Here is a 25,409-nt window from a genome sequence, read left to right on the forward strand (position 1 = left end):
ACAGCAAAAATAGTGCTTTTAAGCTTTGACGTTATGCATGAACTTTTTAGCCAAATCTAGCCTATTTTTACATTATTACCAAAAGGAGTGTAGCTTTAGCTATTCAGATGTACTTACTTGCATAAGATAAGCTGCAAATGTAATAGAAAATTGTTGCCCAAAATTTCTGGATATTGATGGCTAAAGTTGTGTATAAGGCTTTCGACAGAGCAGCTGCTGGTTCAGATCTAACAGTTGAAGATATGCTTAGCTACGCTCCTAACCATCTAGTAGACTTTTTTATCTCCCTTGTAAAAGTTAGTTATATACGTTGCTTACAGACATCACAGAGCTAGATGAGGAGGAGGGCACACGAACCCCACCCCCTAGCCCCATCGAGAAACTTGTCCAAGGTATACACCCGATACATCACATGTGATTGCACTTCTGTGTTCACGTCCCTGTATTAATATATTATATATAACCATCTTCGTGATCTTGTAGTCTCTTCCATAGAGTTCTCCGTACCTTACTTCAGTGTGTACCATATACTTGAGTGTCGTTTGTGACGTTTTAAATTCACACCGAACTTGTCACAGTGTCATTTGTGGCGTTTTAATTCACACCGAACTTGTCACAGTTTGTCACTTACTGTAGATTGTGTTTATTTTGCGTGTTTATTACATTTGCTAATCCTTGCCATTTTAGCACATTGCAAATTCAAAGTTTCAGAACCTTGGCTAAAGGATACGAATGAAAAACATGCAGTGTATATTTTATGCACCAGTCAATGGTAACCACAGCCCCCCAGGTCCGGGTGTATACCGGGGATTGCAGGGAAAATGGAGGGGGGGGGGGGCGTGGTTAAAAATGACTGGTGCATTAATTAATTGAAAGTGTCTCTTTTAATCGCAAAAACTAAGCCTTGCAAAATAGGACAAAACTAAAAATGGAAACAAAATAACCACGCAAATTCTAACTGTCTACGGTACACAGATACATGTCGGCTCCTAAGTAGAACGTCCTTTGTGGAATAATATTTCTTTCCCATGTTCCGTACCCCTGTTGCATGTTTGAAATTTTTAGCCGCAGAAAAATACTAATATTAAATGCATGACTTACAGCTGAAAATACTAACATTTTAATCGAAATTAGAATGCTATAGTTATACAGTTATACAAACAAACTTAAAGATAAAATGAATATATTACATTTAGAAATTTAATATGGATCTGTCTTCTTTATAAATACATCTTAGTGCAGAGATAAAAGGAGCTATTTATAGGAATCTGGGATGTGATTTGTTCTGGCAAATTTCCGCGGATCTAAAAGCACAGGAACAAAAAAAGAGAGGAAAAGCTGGTTACTTTTGGTTATTACTTTATTGGTTGTTAGTATTGACTCTCCAGTCTGCTTCAAATTTGAAATCAGGAGAGCCCTCAAATGGGCTTCTAAAGAGCCACTTTTGCTTCCCTGTCAGGGTGCTTCATGCCAAAGGGGCCTAAGGCGCCCATCGCCAAAAGGGTTTCAGCTCTTCAGATGCCAGGCCAATCACATTCCTAGGAATTAACAGTTAAATTTGTAAGAGAAAAAGAGGATAATATTTTTTTATTGACACTTCTAACAATGCTGTACCTATATTTGTATCCCATCAACGAAAAACCTTTCCGGAAATAAATATTAAGCTACCAAATAAAGCAGCTAATTGTTAAAAAAAAAAGTCCATGTGTTGAGTGGAATATTGTTGTGCTCTATTTTGTTATCGCATACCTCATTGTCAACAACTTGTTTTTGTTATGCAAATATTGAAAATAATTTCCTGCAGCAATTAAGGGATTTTCAGGTTGAAATGAAAATTTCACACCAATCTTGTGTTTCGCCAATGGTAAATCGATAGAACACTGATAGTTTTCCCATTATATCATTTGCTAGCAAGATTGTGGAAATGATTTCCACTAGAAATAACATTTATTGCATTGTCAATATCAGAGAAATTGTGTTGTTTTTTTAGCTTTAGAGAATCTGTTTTTACATACTAGTCATTTGAAACATTTTGGAAAATATGAAAACTTATAATTCTTAGCATTATGAGAATCATCCATTATTATGCCATTTTTATTTTCTAGGGTCATATTCAATCTTATGGTCATACATCATTGACTCCATTCACTGTATTGGTCAGTTATTTATATTGAGTAATCAGATTAGCTACATCGTTCTGCATCAAGACTAGTATTGATTACCACCACCCCTGTCCTCTCATTTCCATTTGTTTTGAATAAACATGATATTATTTTAAACATATATATATAAAGCAAAGTCCTAAAAACTTGTAAACACCATATTTTTTGGCAATGAATTTGAAAACAAACAAAAAATTGGCCTAAGCAGTAGGGCCATAAACCATTATACTTGATTTTGCCTAAGGAAAAAATAGGACATGACAAACAATAAACGAACAGTTTTTGAACAAGCATTCATACTGCCAAATTTTTGTTGTTTCCCATCTAATGAAACTATTCTATTTTCACCCTGCTCATTGTGCACCACATTGTTGTATTATGAATACAATATCATGGAATTGTTATAGACCTATAAAATGATGGAATTCTTGTTGACTTACAGTGTCATGGAATTCATTTAGGCTTACAGTATCATGGAATTCATTTAGGCTTACAGTATCATGGAATTCAGTTAGGCTTACAGTATCATGGAATTCATTTAGGCTTACAGTATCATGGAATTCATTTAGGCTTACAATATCATGGAATTTTTGTTGACTTAAAATATCTTGGAATTCTTGTAGACTTATAATATCTTGGATTCTTGTAGACTTAAAATATCTTGGAATTCTTGTAGACTTATAATATCTTGGATTCTTGTAGACTTATAATATCTTGGAATTCTTGTAGAAAAAATATCATAGAAATCATGTAGACTAACAATATTATGAAATTCTTGTTAATTTAATTTAAGATCATGGAATTTATGTAGACGTTATTATAATCTGTTAACGTTAACATAGTTAGGCCACATTGCTTGATTCGTTTGTTCGACGGATTTTTGTTGGGGAAAAACTAGGAGCAAGCGTCAGATTCTAATTTAGTCAGAAATAGGGGTGGGCAGTACCGAAACAGGTAAAATTTATATTTAGAATTTATATCCTAAATAATTATAATGTTATTCTTTTCAATGTAATTTTCAGTAAATACCTTATGAAGTAATCATGTTAACAACTTGATAAGGTCTTGCTGAATTTGTCAAAAATAAAAAAAAATATGTTGTTTAATGCAACATTGCGTCAAAAGAAAGTGTTTTCTAGCGTTTAATACATCAACAAATTTGTACCTATTTATTTTATTTGAAAGAAAAAAATTGGGTCGACAAATGAAATATCAATTAGATGTGGCCTGCTATGAATTTCTTCATAATAGACATGTTTCATAGTTAATTTCATGTATTGCTTTGTTTAACATATAATTTGCTGTTTCCCACATTGCTCACAATTTCGACCAATCAGAGATGAAAGATGACAATATAAAGGAAGCGATTGAACAAGAGGCCCTTAAGGAGGAACAAGAGGCCCTGAAAGAGGCGCAAGAAGTTGAACAAGAACCCCAAGAAGAACCTACCAAATTAGTTGAACCTCCCAGAATCGAGCTCACTGAATCAGATACTCCGACTGGTGAGGCTTTTGACTTTGAAGATGGTGGTGAGAAAGTCGAAGACACAGCAGAAATGCCCGAAGAGAAGGCTGATGCTGAAAAACTTGTTGAAGAAGAAATCTCTGAATCTGTTACAGAGATTGAAGAGATTTTCCAAGTCTCTGAAGATGGGGTTCATTGGAAAACTGTCAAGAAAATCACGACCATTACTCCAAGAGGAACAACGGAAAGGGTTGAAGTTCTGGGAGGTATAAAATCAAGCACTGTTCTAGCTTTTGATATGCTCGTACATTCTTACGTAATTCCAATTTCTCCTAAGTTTCAGCCTTCACCTTTGTACTGAGACTGGAATTTTTCAGCCTCTTTCGGTTCATTGTAAAATTTGGTGTATTCTCCAAGTTTTGTAAATTCCTGTTGTTGTGAAAAGTGAACCAGTAATTCGGACACCTTGAACTGATTTCCTTCTGATGTTGAACATGGCCTCTCCAATTTATTTTTATTTTTATATCTTTGAGAGAGAGAGAGAGCGAGAATAATGCTCAACAATATTTTTACTAGACAACGATCCATTAACCAAATCTATTTGTAAGTGCGTAGAAGAAATAAGTAACATGAACGTTTGATTAGAATTTAATATTGATTGACCGGAGCTATTCCAACAGTTGCCAATTTTTCCTCATAATACTGGTTCACTTGTTTGTCATGTGTTTTTAACATGTACAGAACTTCATGTGAAGCCTTTTTATATGACAGCATTTTGGAATGGAGTTTAAAAACATTATCAAAGTAAAGATTCTTCCCCAGGAAAACAAATATTTTCCTGAAAGTTGTTAAACTCAAACTTAATGTCTGTTTATCAAATTGGAAATGTTACTTATTTTATATTGATTATAAACTTGATTTTTGATTATATTAATTGGCTCACATGAATTCTAGTTCATGTTGTTTGAATTAAGCATACCAATAATTGCACAAAATCATATTTATATATATGGCATTTTTAAATGCTTTTTTAGCTTCATCACATTTTCATTTGCATATTTTTGTTTAAATTCTTGTACAATTTGCAGAATTATACTGCTGTTTTTACTCATGCTCTATAATTGGTTGTTTGATATATCTAACATTGATTTATAAACATTTGGGGCCAAGGGAAGTAACTGAGTTAATTTTTGTTAATTTATGATGGCTACTGGGCAATAGATTATTATAAAATTGTAATGAAAATCAAAATATGTTTGAAATTAATTGAAAAAAACACCATTTAAATGTAAGGACTTAAATGGAAATATGTCTGGAGTTAATTAGAAAAATTAAAATATTTGAGGAACTAATATGTCTGAATTTGAATGAAAAGTCAGAATTATATTTTGTGTTGAAATGTATTGAAAAATTCAAAATATAATAGAATTTGATTAGATACTCTGAATATGAAAGAAATTGATTTGAAATTAAGAATATAATAGAAGATGATTAGAAATTTCAGAATATGAGTGAAATTATATATTAACATTTGTTTTGGTATTTGAGAGTCTAATTTGTCTGTTATGTTTTGAATTTTTCAATTTCTCTGAACTTTGTTATTTGTTGTTATAATTTTCAGTCTATGTTGTGATTTGTATATTCCAATTAAACAAATATATACTTAAACAATAAATGTTTAGTTCCGATTTGCTTGTTAGTTTACATTATAAATAGATGCACTATGTCATGGTTATCGTTTTTATATATTCTATATATACTCTTATGGTGACGGTAACGGAGGCGTAATCATTTTATGTCCTGACCAACTTATAACATTATAGAATATGCCTTTTTGTTTTTTTATTGGGAAACATTTGTTGAAATGTACAGACATTATAAACACCTCATACAAATTTTCTTGTAGTATATAATTACAGTCTTTAAAGAAGATTTTATAACCATTAACTTTTCACATGTTAAGAATATTTTGAATGTCGTCAGGAGCTATTTTTTTAAATATCCCTCTTATAATTAACATCGCATTTATCAAAAAATTGCGAACAGTAAAAACAAAATGTTATTTCATTCAATTATTAAAGTAAAACTTGTTCATGTGGCATAACTGAAACTAAATTCAGGTCAATAAGACAAATAAGAATTGTTGAACTATGCATATTTTTAAAACACCATAATGATCAAAGTCATTAAAAAAATAAATCAATTTACCAGTCTTCTCAAATCATTGTACAATTTAATACATGTTATATATTTTAAAACCATTTTAAGACCTTGTTCCCAAATGTTCCAATTAATTATTAATATAGGCAATACCGTGTTCCTCAGTTTACCCATATTTAACCCTAAAAGCTGTATACCTCATTCCTAAATTTTCCCATAATTCATCATGATAGCTGTATACCTTGTTTATAAACTTTCCCATAATTCACTGTGATAGTCAATCTACTTTCAGAAGAGACAGCCGAGCGTAAAGACAGCGCCATTGATCAGCTGGCCGCCCGCTTGTCCGAGCCCCGCGATGACTCAGCACCAAATGACAGGCCTGACGGAGAATCTGGTGTGTAACTATAAATAGCATCACTGTCATGTGACGTGACATGGGTCATGTGACCTGGTCAGCTGACCTTGTCATGTGACTAGAGGTCATTTGCAAAATGGAGGATGTTAACATCTGTTTGTTATGATAATGACGATTGATTGATTTTTTTTTCGGTGATTTTTGCAATATATTCAATGCAGCCTGGTCAAGCGTATATCAGTGTGTAATATTGTTTATTGTGTTCAATGTTTTTTTTATTATTTTTCAATGTTTAGTTAAGTGAAGTTTCAAGTAAATATATCTTGTTGTGCAAATTGCAATGATGCACTGCATTAGTAAAATTAAAGTTGATACTAATTTCACGATCTGCAAGAGTAGAACACAATCTAAGTTTAATATAATATATAATAGGTAGGCATGCCATTAGATTTCTAACTGATAGGATCATGAAAATAATTGCTAACACATAATTGATATTTGATATCGTTTTTTACCAATTAAAATCAATTTTATAATTGAAATGGTCACATGACAGGTTAATATATAGAGTTGCCGCCAGCACTGTTTGTTCTATTTAGTGCATTCATTATATGTCTAGTTTATTCACTGCTTTTAAAGTTAGCTTTTTATGCTAGGAGAGTTCAATACTCAATTCATTTTTCATCTCATTATTGTTCTAGGAATCTAGGGTGTTTTAGTTTTACTGCGTGATTTTGTCTCAACAGAAACTCATGATATTCATAATAAAAGTTAAAACATCTCAGGTAATAACAAAACTTACTGGCAACATTTTTATTTCATTAAACGAATGGTTAACAACTTCAATAAATTGTAAATTAAATCAGTGAATTTAGGAAACAAGTAAAGTTGATGTTTTCACATGAACAGAAACATTTTCAACTTGAGCCTAATGCAAAAAATTACGATCTCAATGACTATGCAAGGAGCGTTCCATGAAAAACAAAGGTACCAGATTTCCTTTAAAATCCATTAATCACATCTTTATATTAATTATCACCGTGCAATATGAGAATATATTCAGCAATGATCTTCGTATTTAGGACAGGTGTATAACTTTTACATTATATATGATCGATTATACAATATTACTGTTTTGTAAAATCTGCTTATAAAAATTACATAAATCTTGCCTAAATTTTTGACAGTGTATTCACTTTAGGTTATTTTACATCTACTATTTTGTATACTGACTATTGTAAGAAATATACATTCGTTTTATAATTATGACTATACATGTTAATTTAGTAAATACATTTATCTGCAACTATTTTGTCCTTACGAAAATACTGTACCATTTGGCTAAGTTTGAAAATTACCCAAATCTATGGGAAATCATTTTGGTGACTTTTAATAGTCAGTTTTTTGGAGTGTTCAATATGTGCTTTGAATTGGTACAGTATTTTACTCGATATACATTGTATCAGTGTGTGTATACCACGTGATAAATTGCGTCATAAATGCTACGTCGGGAGGCAATGTTTTGATTTGAAAAAGACTTTAAACAAAGATATCTTCACTTTTTATTTACCATTTTAAATGAAAAATAGCGCAGTCTACGCAGCTTACGGAGCATTGCCTTCGATCTTTTACCAGATTTTGATTGAGAGTTTAGTTTCTTTAAACACTTCGACAAACCATTTCGCAATACTGCTGTCTGACGGAGCACTGTCAAGACATTATTTTGGAAACAGGTTTGTCGAAGTGTTTGATGAAACTAATGACTTTATCAAATTTCGGTTATAAAACAAATACGGGGCTCTTTAAGCGGCATAGGGTGTCCTTTGTTTCATTTAAAATGTTGTTGTGAAACAAAAGTTATCTTTGAATTAAGACTTCATTTTAAGCCAAATGTTGCCTTCCGACGTAGCATAGATGACGTAATTTATCAAGTGGTATACATACACTGTTGTATGAGGTAGTGAAGAAGTAGACCCCTTTTGGTTTTTGGTGTATTATTCAAAGAGAGTTTGATTTACTGATACTTTGTACCTCATGTGTGTGATGATAACAAAAACACATTCCCACCCATTTCAAATTAATATGTTTTCTCTCCTGAACCTTAATTATTCACCATTAAATAATTTGAAGCCACACAAATTCTCCAGGAAACATTTTTGGCAATACTATGAATTATATACGGATGGAAATGTTAAACAAATATAAAAAAATGTATTTCGACTAAGTTTGAAACCACTGTTTGTGCTCATATTTTATGTTTGTCTTTTGCAATAAATTAGCTGCTACTGCCTTAAAATTGTCTACTGTCTGTTTTTTATTTGCGGCCATGTTTTATTGGCCGCCAAGCCTGCTGCTCCTTGGATTGGTCCGTTCAAATTGTGTCTCCCATAATTCAATTCATTCTCAGCCAATCAAATTGCACAAATTAAATTTAAATCTTACTTTAGTGCTAATATCCATCCATGCTTGATAATTTGCCTTAGCTTTTTCACCAACTGTATTTCATTTTTTTTCACATCAGTAAGATAAATGAAAGAAAAACAAAGTTATTAAAAAAATAAAGATAAAGGTAAAGTCACAAGTCACTGTACATGTTTTGATGTTGTATTAGTTCTAATCCATATGGAACAAAGAATAAGCATTAAAGCATGATTGTTATAACGAACTGTCTCAAAAATTGAATGGAAATAATCTTGAATGTTATTAACAAGTTTTACAAAGTTAACTCTTTATTTAACTTTCATTTATTTGCATTTTGAACTTTTACTTAAAATCTTAAAATTTAAGTTTCATTTTTACTCTATTTTGGAGCTTGCTGCTCCTAGAGCTTCATTATGACATCATCATTATGACATCATCATTTTTCATAATTTTGACTAAAATGGTTATCCTTTAAAAAATCAAATTTGGAGCAGCAGGCTGTTATTTTATTGTGTTCACCGTTTTTCCTGCAACTTTTTGCCTTGGTTTGGTTTTTTTTTTTTCTACCTTTTTCTTATATTTAGTTTGGCTTGTGTAACCTCTCACAATGCATTGCATGGTTTTAGTTTTGAGACTCATAGCTGATCTATTTTTATACACATATACTATATAACCAAGAAAAATGATACTCTGTGCTCATAGTTAAAGACAGCCAATGTATAAGACTAGGATAAGCTGTCCATGTTATTTTTAAGCTAGGTTGCACATTTGAAATGATTTGATCAGTTAATATTAATTTTTGGAATACATATCAATAAATATTTTGGCCATCTTTGAATCTGCAGTCTCACTGATTGATTATTTTGACAACTTTTTTATATTTTTTCTTGGAATGAGCAAATTTTTGCGTAAATGTCAAACCAGCGATATAAGACTGCTTATAAAAGACAGACCACAGTTTTCATTTGAAAATTGATGTGTTATAGCTAAAAGCGTTACTAACGCATTAAGATAAATAAAATTTTTGATAGTTTACCAAATAATTGAGATCTGTTCGATTGTGAGCCTACTTATTTTAATAATATATGACTGAATTGAAATCACTGTTGCCAAAATGAGCTGATTCTGAGACAAAAAAAAATAGAATGGGTCAAAACTTTTTTAGCATGCAGCTTTAACCAAACCAAAGACTTAACCAGTTTTGTACAATTGGCTGTAGAATAATAGCTGGCATACGAAGGCTCACTATAGGTATACATCTCTTAATTACAGCTATTTAAGCTCAAAAAGGCACCATTCAGTTCTGAGATGTTAAAAGATATTTAGCTATGCTGCTTTTGTGGGGATAACATGATAGTATCGGTGTTATCAGGCTTGGTGTTGCCATAACTTAAAAACATTGAAATTCAATTTTTACTATGTGAATATGTCTCTAGAGACATGCATAGCAAGACCCATAACTCTGGCTTTGATAGTGTGTTGAGTTGTTGCCCTTGTTTTACTGGAAAGAAACAACAGATAGGCGTTTGCTCTTGCTTAAGTGCTCTCTTGTTGAGCTTCAGAAATAAGCCTACTGTGGTCTAGACAAAAGCTTTGACATCTAAACTTTACTGTAATCTGTTTGGATATAGCTTTGTTGGCTAGCTTAAAATATTTGGTCTTTTTCTGCAAGGCATATCAGTAAACTGCTTTTTGTAACCACATATTATGGCACTTAAGAAAATAGCACTGTAACATTGCCATTCAAAGCAAACTAAGTGAGCACAATTTCATTAAATACAATCACTTAAAAAAGTTATTTAAGATGAAATATTTTCACAAAAAATGACTGCGATAAAATGAGGTTTATTTGTTGGTTAAGTTACAATTTTTGCTTAATCATTCTGTTTTGTATTCCAGTTTTTTGAAACAATATTTCTATTGGGAATGTCTGTAATGTTTTGAATGTTGATTCCAGTTTTTTTACTGTAAAGGAATTATCTTGAATGAGTAGTTATCTCTCATTGACTGTGACTTATGCCTTTTGAAACTTGATTGGCGTCCTTTTCTGTAAGCTTATTTAATTAATTTACACATGTAAATAATCAAACTATACATGAAAGGGACTCTCTCATGCTTTCATAGAAACAATTAGACCATTTAAATTTTGTGTGTTATGTGAAAAAAAATAATGTAACAATGAAACAACATCACCGGAAGTTCAAACAAGGGTTTATTTGTTTATATTAGTTTAAAAATATGACTGAAATATGCTTCATTTTGCTGAAAAGCATTTAATTTGCGACTTAAATTTGTATGATTTAGCTCTTGAATATACGAAATTGTATTGAGATGCGCATCTTTCAATTGCTGTTTAGTGCTCATTCTTAAACCAGCATGAAATCTATGAGAAAGTTCCTTTAAGTTATATATTGCTCTGGTTCTTTCTGGCAAATTAACCCTGTGACAGTAAGGGCAGGGAAATTGATTCCCTGGAGGATTTGGTGTATCCAATAACCTTTTTAACTTTCCAATGTTTTAAGGACCTAGGACTACCAAGGAGCTTGGCTTATTTAAAAACCAATGTTAAACGCCCTATGGACTTCCATAGAGGTTGGCTTATTCCTTCTTCCAGACCTATCTTTGGATGAAAGATGATATTTCAGGGATGTGATTTGTGTGCAGATTTCGGCAGATCTTATGGCTCTGGGGACCAAAAAATTAGCTTTTTTAAGGTGATAAATTAACTGGTTGCTATTTAACTATTTAGTTTTAACTCCCCAGTTTGCTTCAAATTTGAAGTCAGGAGAGCTCTAGAAGGGCTTCTAAAGAGCCATTGCTGCAGGGTGATTCATCCCATTAGACCTCCATTGGGAGCGTTAAGAGCCCCCAAAACCCATCACCAAAATGGTTTCAGCCCTTCAGCTGTGAGGTCAATCACATCCCTGTGTTGGTTACTAGAAATGAAATGGTAAAAGGTAAAAAAAGTCTTTTAAAAAGGCTGTACTCAAAAACGACAGTAGGATTGGTCCTTTGCATGGAATGTTGAACCACAAGTACTTAGGCAAGGACAAACTGTACTAAAGCAAGTTAAAATTGAATGTGGAATATGATATTGTTGATGACAATAGTGAGATTGTGGATGGATGAATGGTTAAACTATCGCAGTGAAATAAAGGAAATGAAAAGTGTTCAAAATACTCAAATCTGTTTGGGTTTAAAACAAAACAAAGTCAGTATAATTTTTTTTAAATATGTAAAAATTCACAATGCAAAATGATGTATGTAATGGCTTTAACAGCAATATGGCATATCATATAATTGTGCAAAGCTTCAAAGCTTTGAATGCTTAATAATTTGAAAACAACATTTTCCCATATCCTTTTGTACTGCATTAATGCTATTTGAATATCTTTATTAATCTTGCAGACCTATACACAAATATTCAAGCTATTATCATGTAACACTTTCTCCAGCTAGTTGATGCAAAGCATTCTAAAGGTTTTCCAAATGGGTTTTCAAAAAAACTGGGGTCCGCATCCAGAGTTGCATTGGCAGATCTTTGTAGGTAAGTCACTTTTAATTCCATAAGGAAAACCTTCAAACATAAGTACACAATATTCTGGACTTAGCACCCTATTCCCCTTCATTAGACACCCACATTTTCTTTAGACCAGCTTGTGACATTATTTTAAGAAAAAGAAATTGTAATAGGGAAAAAAGTATTGATGTAGACTTGGTGAGGTCACTGACAGAGTGATGCAAAACTTTTGGGGGTAACTTCAAATTATTCTCTTTTTTCCATGATTCTTGGTTCACATGTTCCCAGTGAAAATACACCCATGTGTAGTAAATAATTGTAAAGTTATAACCTTTTGTCGACTTAAAAACTTGAAAAAGCATTTGCATTCTTTTGCGGTGCTCTTTTGTCATATTTAAGATAAAAATTACCATTGACAATTGGTTTTTTATCACAAGTTGGTCCAGCACACTCATGGTGAATTTTCTTATGAGCTCTGCTAGCTTAGAGTACAGCAGACAGTGGTTCAAATTGGTTATCACAGATTCCTACAATTCAGTGCTTTTCTAATACTTGATACTGATCATAACATCATAATGCGGTTGTAAGGGCTTTAACTGATCAGGCATTTAACCAGAGAAAACCTGCATTTGCTGTGATTTTTGCAATAGAGGAAAAGGCTTTATTAATACTAACCAGAGTTTATATATAAAGTTGCAGGAAATATACTTGACTGAAAAATGGGGTAGGGGGGTCCCAAAAAAAAGCAGCTGAATAATTATTATTAATAATTAATGCGTTAATTATACTAGTGCCTGTTATACAAACAACCTAGGGTTTGTCTTGTTTCAGAAGAAGAAACCTTGATTGAGGAGAGAATTGAGGCTGAAATAATAATCAGCAATGAAGCTCAACAACCTAAAGTTTTGGGAGATACAATGGCTGATGCCACTGGAGAAAGGGGAAGGGATTTACAGTCACTAGATAATGAAAAACCATCAACAGCTTATGAACTAAGCTTAACAGACGATTTTGTAGAGAAGGACATTGAACAGATATCTAACACTAGAAGTAGCAGTAGTAGTGACAGTGATGAAGGTTATGATGTTGACAAACCATTCAAGGACAGAAAAAGTGGGAAACATGCAGATGATAGAGAATGGGAAGAGCCTGAACACACTGCAGATTCTCCTGGAAGAGTGACCCCTGAAAATGACATTCATGTTCCTGTCAAAATATCTCGCTCAGACAGTTCAAGTAGTAGTGACAGCAGCAGAAGTAAATCTGAAGATGAAAAGTACTTTGATACCAAAGAAAAACCAGATCAACCAGACAAAGAGCCTGTACCTGTTGTAATAATTGATGAAAATGAGGAAAGGGTTCTTTCACCAATTGGTGAACCAGAAAAAGATTATAAACGTGTTGTTAGTCCAGTGGCTGAACCTGAATTGGACATTAAACTTCAGGCTGAAAATGTTCCTCAGTCAGAAGAAGATACTGATGTATCTAAATCTGACATGAATAAAAATGTGCCTCAAGATGAGGCAAGTGTTCTGCTTGAAGATAAAGATGCAAAACAAAAGAAAGAAAAAAGGAAAGTCACGTTTGCAGCGACAGTTGTTGACAATGAAAGTAGTTCAAGTGAAAGTGATACAGAAGAGGTAAACGATGAAGAAAATTATAATGTTAAAATAAAAGTTGAACATGATGAAGGTTTGGTCCTTGATGAAGAATCAAAATCATCGTCATCATCAGATTGTTCTTCTGAGTCGGAGAGTGAAAATGAAGGCACATACATTGTAGATAGATCAGAACCATACGGCGAAGAAGAAACACTTGGAGATTCAGAAAAAGAACCAGGCAAGCATGCAGAGGAAGAAATTGTTTCTGAACCTACAACTGAAACTGCTGCTGATGTTCAATTTCTAGGAAGTTCACCATTAAAAGAAACCATTATAAAGGGCGAAGTACAATTGGAGAAAGTGGAAGATGACAAAAGCAGCTCAAGTAACAGCAGCACAAGTGAAAGTGATGAAGAGATTACTTCTTATAATGTAACTCCAGGAAGAGAAAGTGAACCCTCTGACTCTGATAATGAAATAAAACAAACTCCTCAAGATTTGGAAGTTGATACAATGAAAGAAAGAGGACCATCAAGGGAGACAAATGTTGATGAAATATTTGATGAACCTGCTGTGGAAACAAAATCTCCACCATTGGAAGAAACTGACATTGATGACCAACATTTAGAACTCCCAAGAGAACCAGAATCCTCAACAGACTTTGACAATAATGAGCCTGATTCAGAACTCACAAAATTTAAAATATCATCTTCATCATCGAGCGATTCTGATAAGGATGATATGAAAGGACTAGAAAAAGGTATATCTAAGGAAAATAAAGAGGGTAGAAAAACATCTGCTAGTTCATCAGATGAGTCTGACAAGCTAGCCGATGACCGAGTGAAAGGTTCACCTGAATTTTACATGAAACCAAAAGTAGTCATGTTCACTGATGTACCATTAAATGTGCAAGATACTGGTGACAAAGAAATGATTATAAATCCTGACACTTCTGTTTTTCAACCCAATGATGACGAGACCTCTTTTATAACAAAGCCTGGTAAAGCTGAACTCAGAGATGAAGGTAAGAAAAGGTCATCATCAGCCTCTTCTGATTCTGAATCCTCATCAGATGACGAAAAGAAAGATCATAGAGATGAACTTGAAACTGATCTAGATGCTGAGTTTCAGAAAAGAGACTCTTTTGAACCAAAGACACTTGAAATGTCTGTTGATACAGTTAATGTTCCAGAGAAAGATGAAGATGTTTTAGTGTTAGAGGATCAGACTGCAGAAATGAGACCTGATGGAAGTGAAATGTTATTTATAGCTAAACCTACAGAAAAGGCTGATGATGATGATAATAAAGAGCCTGAAGTTGATCCATCAGTAGGGAAAACTTCTCCTGCTGAATTGGTGAAGGGTGAAAAAAGGGAAACAGATATTGATGACTATGAAAACAAAGAAAAGAAAGAAAGATGTGATTCAATTTCTTCCAGGTCATCTTCATTGGATTCAGAGGATGAATCTGAGAAAAAACAAGATAAAAATGATAAAATTGTTCAAAAAAAAACAACAGATACTAAGGAATCAGATGATGAAGATGATCATATGAAAAATACCAGTGAGACTGTTGTTGATGCTATTACTCCGGGTTCTCCTAAATATGAGCCTGAAAATGTTCCAACACAGGAATCACCTGAAGAAGTAGAAGATGGACAAGGGTTTGATCAAAATGAAGATACTGAACCACTGAAGACTAAAGGCAAGTCCGGTAGTGCCACCTCTGATAGTGAAGACGAAAAAGAATCTGTTTCTTCAAGTTCATCTTCAGACAGAGAGAAAGATGTTAAGGAGAAGAAAAATGTTGTTGAAGAACATGACCTTGATGCTGAAATGGAGAAAACTGTTCCACCTGGTGAATCAGACATTATTGTAAGTCCAACTTTTGCTCCAGAGATTACTGATAAAACAGAGGATACTGACAAAAATGAGGATCAAATTGGAGATGCTTTACTTCCTAAAATGGAAGATGTTGAAAAAGATAAACTGCCAGAGACATTAACTGAAATTTCAGATAATGAGCCTGTTGAAATAACAAAGCCCTCTTCTAGAGTCTCAGAATCTGATTCTTCATCCTCAGAGAGTGAAAATGATGAAAGAAAAAGAAAAAGTTCAAAGTCTTCTTCAGATGATGAGGATTTTGAGGGTAAGAAAAAACCCGAACATGTGTCTGAAACTGATATTGATGCTGAAGTTGATCAAATGATAGATAACTCAAGACCTATAGATAAAGAAGATCAAACACCAGACACTGTCAGTACTAAATTAAAATTGCCATCACCTGCAACTCTGAAATCAAAATCAGACGAATCCAGCTCATCAGATGATGAAGCAATTGATAAGACCAATGATGAAGAAGAAACCAATCGTGTTGAACCTTTTATTGAAATTGAACAACCATTGACAGTGATAAGAAAAGATAAGAGTACTCTGCCTGACCAGTTTGAAGTTGCAAAGGAAGAACAAAAAAACCCAACACCTCAGGATGATGAGAAAATCAAAATAGAACATGAAGAGGCTGAAACTAAATCAAATAATTCATCAGAAAGTGAAGATGAAGATAAGGATAAAAGAAAGCTTTCACTATCCTCATCCTCTAATGAAAATGAGCCATTAGCAGCACCTGAACCAGTTGTTGATCCTAATGATGTACCAAAAGATACACAGGTGAAATCAGATTCTTCATCTGAAAGTGAAGATGAAGATAAGAGTAAACAAAAGATTTCAAAATCTCCCTCTACGTCATCATCTGATGAAAATGAAAATGAAAATATGGCAGAAGCAAAACAAGTTGTGCAAACAGACCCTATATCTGTATTCTCTGAGGAAAATCAACCGTCAGTAGAACCAAAACCACTTGTTGAACCAGATTCTAATGCTGAAACAAAAGGTAGAAAGAATTCAGACTCACCCTCTTCCTCATCATCTGAAAATGAACCATTGGTAGAAACACAACCTGTCATTGAAACAGACCTTGATGCTGATTTCAATAAAGACCAACAACCAGTAGATCAATACCCAAATGAGCCATTCACTAGCAAACCTGCACCGCTATTGGAGACAAATGTAGATGACATTGCACCAATCTATGTTACAGAACAATACCATTCAGCCATGCCTGTTGAGAGGCCACCGGAAGAAGATGTAGAAGACAGACCACCAAAAGATGAAGTGTACTGTGAAACAACTCTTACAGTTGTAAGACGTGTAAAAGTTAAACAGAAATATGGCAGTGACAAGACAGAAAAACAGCCAACTCCGATTGAACAAAGCTTGGGCAAGAAGGTTGAGCCACCAAGAATAACTGATGTCACAGACCTAGACCCACATGGGGACATCACAGACCTAGACCCGCATGGGGACAAAAGAGAGAGATCAGATAGCAACAAATTTGATGAGGGTCATGACAAAAAGAGACGGGAGACAGACAGATACAGAGAAAAAGAAGCTATCCCACCAGCCCAGGAATTCATCTTTGTTGATCCCATATTGGTTTTAGACCAGCCTGAAACTGTTCGAGAGCACTATGAGAGGCGCATGCCATTCGCACCAGCAAAACAAAGGTCCGACTCCTCTTCTTCATCTTCCCAGTCAGATTCGGACGCTGAGAAGGTGGAGGGTCCGGGAGGCAAGGACAAAGGTAGGAAAATAATCTCTTCAAAAAGGTAGGATTGGTGAAAAGCTGTTGGCCTTTCAAGGTTGTGTTGGACCTTCTCACCAAAATTTTCTGCTATGACACTCTTACGCTTTGTTTTTTTTTGGTCTTCCTGTCTGATTAAAGATTTGAGGTAAGGTAAGGTAAGTCTCACCACACATTTAATAAAGAATTTAACACAATATATTTTGCATGGACTTTAATCCCAAACAGATTTAATAAATCATTTTATTTTTTTTAACAGTTTCCTCAAAATGGACACAATTCTGTTTATGTCTAATCTTAAAATCTACTGGCACTAAACTTGTCTTCTTGTTTTACTTCTTAATGTTTGTCTGTGTGAAAGTGGTGTGAGAGTGAACGTGTAATACTATAATCAAGAAATAAACATAAATTTCTTCAGATCAAAGATAACATAAAAATTCAACTAATAAACGCATAAATGAATTGACATTCATTTATATTTAAGTAATAAAGCCTTTTTAGAAGCATTCTGAAGAGAATGTTCACCAACAAGAGAAGTTACTTAGTGTATCAACCCAAGAAAATTCTCAATAACCTCGACAAGACAACTACCAGGAGAAATGAAGAAAGTAAAAAACCTATTTTAATGGCACTAAGTGAAAAGCCTATTTAAATGGCTCTAAGACCATTATGGTCAAATTACTTATGCATCTCAAAGAAGAAGATATAAATGACAACATGGTACATCTACATACAAAAGTATGACGGTGAGTTGATAATAGGCTCTGAAAAAGGAGTGATGTGTTCAAGTTTTGAGTATTGCCTTCTTCGACTAACATCAACTACCATTATTATTTCTACACGATTAATATGCTTAGGCCAAGAAAAAAGAAATGTTTGTTTAGGGTAACCTTCCCAAAATTTCAAAAAAATTTCAAAATCTGTCGTAAGTTCAGAGTGTTTTCTTGCACATGGCAGTCTTTCCTACATTAATGTCATTGCCTGACTTTGTTTTATCATATTAACAATAATTCTGATTAAAATCTGCATTTATCCGCCCTTCGTAACTCTATTCGCCAACGAATATTTTTTTTTGCTCAGAAACGGAAAAAATAGTTAGGGTCGGCGCAGGTAGGGTCGGGTTACCCGAAACGGACATATTTTTTTTTAAGGCCTTATTACAAGTTAAACTTCATACAGGCCATTTGTAACTGACAGACAAGCCGTAATGGACAGAGATCCGTAAAGGCTTCGAGACTTCTTAAAATGGCGTACAACAGAGCCCATGATTACAAAAAAATTTACTTCTAGATCAAGTTTTTGTAAAAGTCTTCTGCCTCATTGGTATTTATGTTACTTAATTTTTGTGCGACAAATTTAATGCTTGATTTGACTTTGATACTTGGTATAAATCTTCAAAATGACCATATTTACAAGTAAATGTGTAGTAGTAAGTCCAATCACTCTTGCTAGTTATATCTTTTAAGTTGTGGCCCTTGGGAACTGATACAAATGTTCATGTATTGGAATCTTCTGGTAAACTTGTGAGTTAACGGTTGAACCGTATTCATAAGATTGTGGTCTTGCAGTCTTAAGGAATAATCTCATTCTCACAAGTTTTTTTTTGTTCACAAATAAATAAAAAAAATGACTGATTGAATTATGTCTCTTAAACTTTTATTACCACAGCAAAACCGCTACCATCTTGTTCAAAGTTAAGTCCGTTTCACCTACAAATAATCAACATTTAAAAGTTGACAACATTCCGTCACAATTATATTTTTGTTTATGTTTTACATATAACCCTGCACATGTAAATATCTCTATGGCTCAGATCCGAGGAGGACCTGGGTTGGAATCCTGCTGCCAACAGCTAATGTTACTTTTATTTTTGTCCTCTCTAATCTTTATGTTTTTGTTTATGACCCTGATTTCATTTATAAGCTTCTAACCTTAATGGGGTTTTTTTTTTTAATTTTAAGAATACTTTTTATTGAATTGTTTCAAAGCTGTATTTAACGGGCCTTTAAGTAAAAACTCAGACTTGAGACTATGTAACCATGATAACAGAAGAAGAAAACAGAGTCACCGGAGTAGACCATGCAAGATTGTTGAGCAGGCAGATTTGAATTACTGATAGACATACTGGAATGGTGTTAAATTGTATCGATATTACTACCACTAAAATGAATATTTATCTCTGATCTTTTATTTAACATTTTTTGGTACCCACTATATATCAGCTAATCTTTAGATCTAGTTAACAATCTTTTGTATAAGGCATAAATAGAACAGGAGACGTCATTTTGGCACTTTATGCAGTACCTGCAGTGTTCATACAAATTATATAATGCTTTTTAAACTAACCTTTGCATAAGTAGGGAACATGAACATTTTGTATAAGAATAAGTTGTATTGATTCACATGTGAAAACTCTTTAACCAAAAAATGTGGACTAGATTTTCGTAGTGAAAAAAACAAAGAGATACAGTTGCTTGACATACTTAGATGTTACCTTTAATGAGAAATTGTGCTTCATGTGTTAATTCTTTAGAATTGCTGTTGTAGATGGTTGCTTATGCATGCATTTATAGTTTGTGTAGAATGCATTTTAAATAAAAAAAAAAGTTTTGTTTCCTGATTTGTGGATCAAGTGATATAAAACTATCAAAGTTATATATAAGTTATCAAAATGAACAAAATTGCTGGTAAGTTGACATAACATTCCAACCTTGATTAACCCTTTACTTCATGTAAACCTAAGCCATTTCAGGCTGCCAGTTCATGGCTTATCAGTTCATATCAGTACCCCTACTTCATAGGAGATTATTGATATTATTGGAATTTTAACCCTAATGTATTACAAACCTATTTTCTTAGTATTTCTTTTGGTTTAATCAATAAGTCATCAATGTAAAGTTTATAGAGAATTAAATTTCCAATCCAGTCATATAAATTTTATTTTGTTATCTAAATTATTTCCGCATGATATTCATAAACAAACAGAAAAATATGTCAAATTTGATGAAAATTAATTTTTATTACACTTTTATTTATCAAACATAACACGAAATATTATATAAACAACATATTTTTATAATTCATTTAATGCAACCTGAATTGAAACAAAGATGGACAGAATTAAAAAATAGTTCACAACAAAGAAGCACGGTATATTTATATATATGATACAGAAGAAAAAAAAAGTTGATCAACAGTCACAGTACGTATAACTTTCGGTTATTTAACACTACAATGAACAAATAAAGTTATTATTCAACTACTAAATGAGGCCTGCATGTTATTGTTTACTAAATTTATATCGTTTATTGCATGTCCATGTATTGTCATTTGGGTTTGATTTTAAAAATCCTCATTTCTCGTATCCTTGTGTGCGTGACGCCGAGGTCTGAATTCTCGACGTCGTACTCAATGTCTCAAACTCATTTTAATTGAAGCCAGAATGTTCCGATTCGTCAGACAAACACTGAAATATAAATGACATTATTCAGGAATGTTGTTTTAAACTGAAGTTAATAAGGGCAGAAATTAGCTCTACATTGCATTCTTGTGTATTCGAAAACACGTGTTTCAACAGCTGATCGATGTTAAATTGGGTCATGTCAAAGTTTAACAATAGGGATAGTCATTATTTTATAACACATTTGTACTTACTTTCAATTTGTAGAAGCAGATGCGCATTTTTATGACCGGATTAGCGAAACAGAAGTGACACATATGTCCCATATAATGATTTATGGCCTTTGTTTATACAAGCCAGATGATTTTTTGTTTATCCAACATGGCCGACATTTTGACACGTTTTCGAACCATGACCTGTGACGTCAGGCGCGTGATCAATAAAATATAGTTGTATTATTGGTAGTTAATTATAACTTGCAGTATTGTGTAAATTTCCACGAGGAAAACGAGACAGGAATGCCCACAAACCTGCGCAGTCAACGTTTTACGCATCTTTGATACCAGTGACCTTATTTTGCGATTTTCCGAAATTCTTTAAATAGTAACATAGTGTTTTTTTTAGTGCATTGTATTAATCGATGTTTATACTTCATGAATATGAATTTATAGCGCATAAACAAGCATCAGGTATGAAAATAAATGCCCCTACATTACGAATACGTAGGATTACGTATCTATGAAGCTATGGATAAAACGTTAAGATCCGTATCTATGAAGCTATGGATAGATAAGTAAAATTGCGTATCTATGAAGTAAAGGGTTAATAAAGGATAAGGAAACAAAATTTTAACCCATCGGCCATTCTTAAATATTAAGTTTGCAGTGGCTGGATCCTGGCTTTAGCAAGCTGGTAGGTTCAGACTTTTTTTGTGACACTGAGTGATGGCTTGACATAAAACAGGAGAAGAGCAGACAACACAAAATTGTCTGCCTACTCCAAATAGAATATAATGATATAATTTTATATCTTTTTTGATCAATTGGTCAGGACACTGGAACAGAAATTTATTTAAGGATGGCCTTCCTTATATATAGTTGCAGAACTTTGCCTGTGTTTTAAGTGGGGATAATAGAAAATATGATGTAGGATATAAGCCAGCTGTTGCCAAAATCAATTCAGACTCAAATCACAAATATCTTGAGCAATATTTCATAATGTGTATTGACATTATACTGTACTAAACTAACATGTCATGATAAAATACAAGTAAGTGTTTTGTCATTAAATATATATATACATATATAAATGTTTCTAAAACAACAGTAAAAAAAGCAATCATAAATTTAACTCAGTAATTTAATTTTAGTTTAAGTCAGAAATCAATTGAAAAAAATAAATAATCATGATCATCATGTACATTTGTACAATTAATAAAATATATTATCAAACTGTTGCACTATTATAAGGGAATGATGTACAATTAGTAAAATATATAATCATACAGTTGCACAATGATAAGGGAATAGTTTGGGTGAAAATTAATTTAGTTATAACAAAATAAACCTATTGGCTTAATGTGCTTGACCCCCCTCTCTCTTGTGCAATATCTGCATATTTTCAAAATAAAGACAAAATGACTTAGTTTTCAGAAATACACACAGTGGTATGCAAAAAGAACAAAAGATCAAGCTGAAATTGTTGATGCCCTGTAATATGCTTTGCTTTTATCATTTACGATTGTTTAATTGCTAACGATACAGTTTTTGTTTATAATTATTTGCAATAGCTTTAAATGCCTTCTTCCTACATATGTTTCCAATGTTTTTGTCTCATCATTAAGAGTAAGTAACATTTCCAATAATTGGGAAATAATTGTAAGCTTCATCTTTCTTTGCACTTAAGGCACCTTTAATTTAAAAATGATCACTCTTATTCAGGTGTGATAATAAAAAAGACTACCCTGAAAAACTGTTCCTTGACATGATACATTTTGTAAAAATAAAGCTCTGTTAAATATATGTTGGTACCTTATTGCATAAATACTTCAGTTATTTTATTTTTCATATTATTTCAATCACAGAATCTTGGGAATTGCTTGAAACAAATATAATTATTGGTTGTTAGTTTTTTGAAAGGTTAATTGGGTGAAATATAATTATTATCACTCCTGCATTTTGCTTGACTTAATCATGGTTCTTGGCATTTTGTCAGCTAATCGAGTAGTAAGGCTTGTCCCAAAGATGTACGTGTCAATATAACCCCCGTCTGATTTCAGTGTTTGACGCAGCTTTGAACGAAGGCGAGACCTATATGGAGGAAAAAAGAGAAGATGGCACCATCGTTAGGATCCATAAAATTAGGCACCTTCCTCGAGGTCATGTCAGTTTTGAACAGACAGAGAATGTGGAACTTTTTGAAGAAGAGGGACCAGAGAGAATTGAAACAGTTGTCGAAGATGAAGAAGAAACTCTTGATGATGGAACTGTCCATAAAACGCACAAAGTCAGAAGGCATTCTTTAAAGCATATCAAGAAGGCCCTGAAATCTAGCACTGGTGAAGAAGATGTGGTCGAAGATGAAGATGTGGAAGTTCCTGGCAGCAGTAAAGATACAATTGTAGACACTTATGAAGAACCACCTAAGAAAGTTACTGAAGTTGAAGAAGAAGAAGAGGTTTTGGATGATGGAACTATTGTTAAAAGGAAGGTTATCACCAGCAGTATGGTACACCATATAAGAGTGAGAACAAAATCGTTTGATTCAGGTACTGGTGAAGAGAGGGAGCAGGAGGAAGAAATGGATGAAGTTATTCCAGGCACACAAATGTGCTTTGTACATAGGTCAGATTCTTCATCATCAAGTTCTAGTTTTATTGATGATATTGATGAAATGCAGGCCACCATAGAAGAGGAAGATGAAACGCTGGAGGATGGTACTTTCATTCGAACCACTTTCCTACAAGCTACTGAGAAAAGGAAACAAAGGTCGAGGTCAGGATCGATTGATGAAAGTGAGCAAAGTATACAGATACGTGAAAAGCGTATAACACCTGCCCACACGCCATCACATAGCCCTCCAGGCTCGCCAAGGTCAAGGTCGCCAATAAATATTGAAGACCTTGCTGCTCGCATTGCAGAGAAAACTGTCAGATCAGCTCGCTTTGAATCGACCACTCATAAAACTGAATCAGACATTGAGCAGACAACAGAATTGGAAACTGATGAATTTGTTCCTCCTCCTAAGGCTATTGCGCCCCAGGAACATGAACCTGAATATGAAACTGAAGAGCTGGATGATGGAACAGCAGGTAACGAAATGTGTGCCCATAGCTAACATGTGAAGTGCATGCTACTGAATGTATCTGCTACACACTAGATATATGTTAAAGCATGATCATCTATATCCACTATACATTTGGACGCTAACAGATCTACAAGCTTTTAATTAACTCACCATGCATTACCAGCATTCTAAACTTATATTGTCTCCTTGGCACCTTCCAGTTTGCTAGTTGTTGCATAAAACGTTCATTGTTTATTGCACTTATAGTTGGTTTGCTTATTGTTGCATGATATAAATGTTTTATTTCAATATACCATTTATTTACATATCAGTTTAAGCAGTTGGCACAAAGCGTATGTATTATTTTTTAATTTTTAGTTCAAGTTAGATCATTTTATTGTTGCATTGACTTTTATGGTCACTAAATATGTTTATAGAAAATACAATGACAATTTATGAAAAAAAATCATGGTACTTAAAGTGTATATTTCCGCTGAAAGTGAGAGAGAGACTTTTGAGAGAAACTCTGTTGAGGAATACGGCTTTATTAATTTTTTTCTGCCCTTTCTCAATTTTATTAACTTACAAAACTTTCTTAGCAATGTCCAAAGATATTATTAATCGTCCAATTCTGAACTTCAAATTTGTAATTTTATTTTCAAAAGTGTATCTTTAATAGTGCCATTTATCGGGATAACATCATCAGATGTGTGGTGAGAACTAACTAAAAATGTATCATTTAACTCCCTTTAACACTCCCTGTACTGTTTATCTCCCTTTAATATTCCCTGTACTATTTATCTGGCTTTAACAAACTATCACCAGTTTTCTCCCTTTTCTGATTTCTACTATTCAACCTCCCTTTTTAATGTTCAACAAATACAGAAAATTTGTAAATTGAAATTAAAGTTTACAATTTTTATATTTAATACATTGAATTCCAAACATTAACGAAATAATCATTGAAAAACATTACAACTTATTTAAGAGTTGTGATTTGAATGTGGAAGGCGAAATTTACCCAATTGCAAAAATATGAGAAATAAATATTTTTATTGATACAATATGATGCATGTTAATACACTGAATATCTCGAAATATATCTGTAAGTTGGCCCAACCTCTATGCTATATGATGAAAATATATAATTTCTGTAACCATTTATTTTCCTTTATCTGACATTGACAATTAAATACCTTATATAATCTTATACTAACACTTGTCACTTACACTCACTAACTCAACTCATGTTTGTGAATGCTCCCTGAAATAGCAATCTGTCTTGCATATTACAGCTGCTATATTAACACAAACTATATTTATCATTTTGTTTGATGTATTTTATTTGTTAAAGAATTCTTCTTTGAAGGATAAGACTGGTGTTACATTTACCGT

At 33.2% G+C, this 25,409-nt stretch overlaps 1 protein-coding gene and 1 long non-coding RNA gene across 44 annotated transcripts in view; one reads left to right on the forward strand and one right to left on the reverse strand.

Annotated features, from left to right (window-relative positions):
* LOC128210139 (ankyrin-2-like) overlaps positions 1-25,409 on the forward strand; it is a 183,313-nt gene that overhangs the window by 112,078 nt on the left and 45,826 nt on the right. For 34 of the 43 annotated variants that reach the window (XM_052914398.1, XM_052914431.1, XM_052914485.1 and 31 more), the window contains 4 exons: positions 321-392; positions 6,079-6,183; positions 12,917-17,329; positions 23,008-24,039. In XM_052914398.1, the coding sequence (XP_052770358.1) occupies positions 321-392; positions 6,079-6,183; positions 12,917-17,329; positions 23,008-24,039 (5,622 nt within the window). The remainder of the gene's footprint in view (positions 1-320; positions 393-6,078; positions 6,184-12,916; positions 17,330-23,007; positions 24,040-25,409) is intronic. The other 9 variants (XM_052914632.1, XM_052914641.1, XM_052914649.1 and 6 more) reach the window with 4 other exon arrangements.
* On the reverse strand, positions 20,324-21,547 carry LOC128210380 (uncharacterized). Its single transcript, XR_008257152.1, has 2 exons — positions 20,984-21,547; positions 20,324-20,795 (listed from the first exon to the last, which is right to left on the reverse strand). It is a non-coding gene; the product is annotated as an uncharacterized LOC128210380 (long non-coding RNA).

Source organism: Mya arenaria, chromosome 2 (assembly GCF_026914265.1).
Source record: "Mya arenaria isolate MELC-2E11 chromosome 2, ASM2691426v1".
NCBI classification, from domain to species: domain Eukaryota; kingdom Metazoa; phylum Mollusca; class Bivalvia; order Myida; family Myidae; genus Mya; species Mya arenaria.